This window comes from Geospiza fortis, unplaced genomic scaffold, assembly GCF_000277835.1.
Source record: "Geospiza fortis unplaced genomic scaffold, GeoFor_1.0 scaffold658, whole genome shotgun sequence".
NCBI classification, from domain to species: Eukaryota; Metazoa; Chordata; class Aves; order Passeriformes; family Thraupidae; genus Geospiza; species Geospiza fortis.
In genome coordinates, this window is record NW_005054674.1 from 99,696 (window position 1) to 101,673 (window position 1,978).

The 1,978-nt window shown below is 64.6% G+C and overlaps 1 protein-coding gene across 1 annotated transcript in view; it reads left to right on the top strand.

Annotated features, from left to right (window-relative positions):
• The window catches only part of AEBP1 (AE binding protein 1), a gene marked incomplete at its 5' end in the record, with an annotated part of 6,457 nt that overhangs the window by 2,120 nt on the left and 2,359 nt on the right, over window positions 1–1,978 (top strand). Inside the window, 8 exons of the mRNA XM_031065086.1 lie at window positions 363–431; window positions 550–624; window positions 700–809; window positions 910–1,110; window positions 1,187–1,331; window positions 1,420–1,508; window positions 1,734–1,857; window positions 1,932–1,975. Of these exons, the coding sequence (XP_030920946.1) occupies window positions 363–431; window positions 550–624; window positions 700–809; window positions 910–1,110; window positions 1,187–1,331; window positions 1,420–1,508; window positions 1,734–1,857; window positions 1,932–1,975 (857 nt within the window). The remainder of the gene's footprint in view (window positions 1–362; window positions 432–549; window positions 625–699; window positions 810–909; window positions 1,111–1,186; window positions 1,332–1,419; window positions 1,509–1,733; window positions 1,858–1,931; window positions 1,976–1,978) is intronic.

Genomic DNA, 1,978 nt, shown 5'->3' on the forward strand with positions numbered 1-1,978 from the left:
GGGAGGGTGGCATGTCCCTAGGCTGGGTTCCATCCCCGCGGTGGGTGGCACATCACCAGGGTGGGTCACATGTCCCGTGGTCAGTGGCATGTCCCTGGGACAGGTGACATATCTGCGTGGTGTCACCTCCCTGGAGTGGGTGTCACGTCACCAGGGTGGGTGTCATGTCTTCAGGGAGGGTGGCACATCCCTGGGGTGGGTGGCGTGTCCCTGGGGTAAGTGGCATGGCTGCATGGTGAGGGAGGTGGCATGTCCCCGGGGTGCGTGTCACACCCCTAGCATCAGTGCACGTTCCTGGGGCGGGTGGCATGTCCTTGGGGCTGGTGTCACTGTCCCTGGGGTGGGTGTCACCTCACCAACAGCGAAGCCCAAGAAAGAGGAGGAGGAGGAGGAGGAACGCTGGGCGGAGGAGAAGGGCCAGGACCGCAAAGGTGGGTGCTGGCCCCCATTCCTGTCCCCTCACACCCAAAGGTGGGTGCCAGCCCCCATTCCTGTCCCCTCACACCTGTCTCCATCCCTGCTCCCTCACTGTGCCTTCTCCTTTGCCAGGAAAACCCAAAAAACCAGGAGGGAAGAAGTGGGATCCAGAGGAGGAGGAATGGGCCCCTCCAGCAGAGAAGAAAAGTGAGTGTCCCCATTGCTGGGGTGACAGGGACACCCTGCTGGGGGGGGTGAACCCCTCACCCCTGCTGTCCCCAGGGTGTCCCCCAATCGGGCTGGAGTCCCACCGCATCGAGGACGACCAGATCCTGGCCTCGTCCATGCTGCGCCACGGGCTGGGCGCCCAGCGCGGCCGCCTCAACATGCAGGTGAGGAGGGGCACCCCAGCCCCTGCCCCACGGCGACACCCCAGCCCCTGCCCCATGGTCACAGTGACACCCCCTGCCCACGCCCCCTCCCTCTCCCCAGGCGGGCCCCAACGAGGAGGATTTCTTTGACGGCGCGTGGTGCGCGGAGGACGACAGCCGCGGGGGGGGGCAGCAGAGTGGGGACCCCCGTCCCAACCTGTCCCTGTCCTCCCACAGCAATGACTTTGTCACCAGCTTCTACGTGGGCTTCAGCAACGACAGCCAGCACTGGGTGATGTACAGCAACGGCTACGAGGAGATGGTGGGGACTGTTCTGGGTGGGTGACAGGGCAAACGCGGGGAGGGAGTCTCTGGGGTACATCTCTCCCTCCTGGCAGATGTTTTATGGCAACGTGGACAAGGACACGCCGGTGCTGAGCGAGTTCCCTGAGCCCGTGGTGGCCCGCTACATCCGCATCTACCCCCAGCGCTGGAACGGGAGCCTCTGCCTGCGCCTGGAGGTCCTGGGCTGTCCCCTCTCGGGTAACAGTCACCCCAAAGCAGCCTGGGGGCCGCAGGGGTGGGACCCCTGCAGCCATCCCCCGCTGCTCTGTCCCTGTCCCCTCCACAGCTGTCAGCAGCTACTACACCCAGCAGAACGAGGTGACCTCCACGGACAACCTGGACTTCCGACACCATTCCTACAAGGACATGAGGCAGGTGGGCACTGCTGAAGGGCAGGATCCTCTGTAGGGCATGGGACACCCGTGGTGGTGGGATCCTTCACGGTGGTGGGATCCTCCATGAGGAGTGGGCACCTCTGTGGGGCATGGCATTCTCTGTGGTCGTGGGCATCTTCATAGGGTGGGACCTCCATGGGTGTGGGATCCTCTGCAGCTCTGAGCTCATTCCCCAAGCACTGCCCCATGTCTCCCCACCCTGCAGCTGATGAAGGTGGTGAATGAGGAGTGTCCCACCATCACCCGCATCTACAACATTGGCAAGAGCTCACGGGGGCTGAAGATCTACGCCATGGAGATCTCCGACAACCCGGGCGAGCACGAGACGGGTGAGGGGGGTGTGAGGGACCGGGGCCCCCAGCCAGGGTCCCGGGTGTTTGCTGACCCTGCTGGGCCCCTCCAGGTGAGCCCGAGTTCCGCTACACGGCGGGGCTGCACGGCAACGAGGTG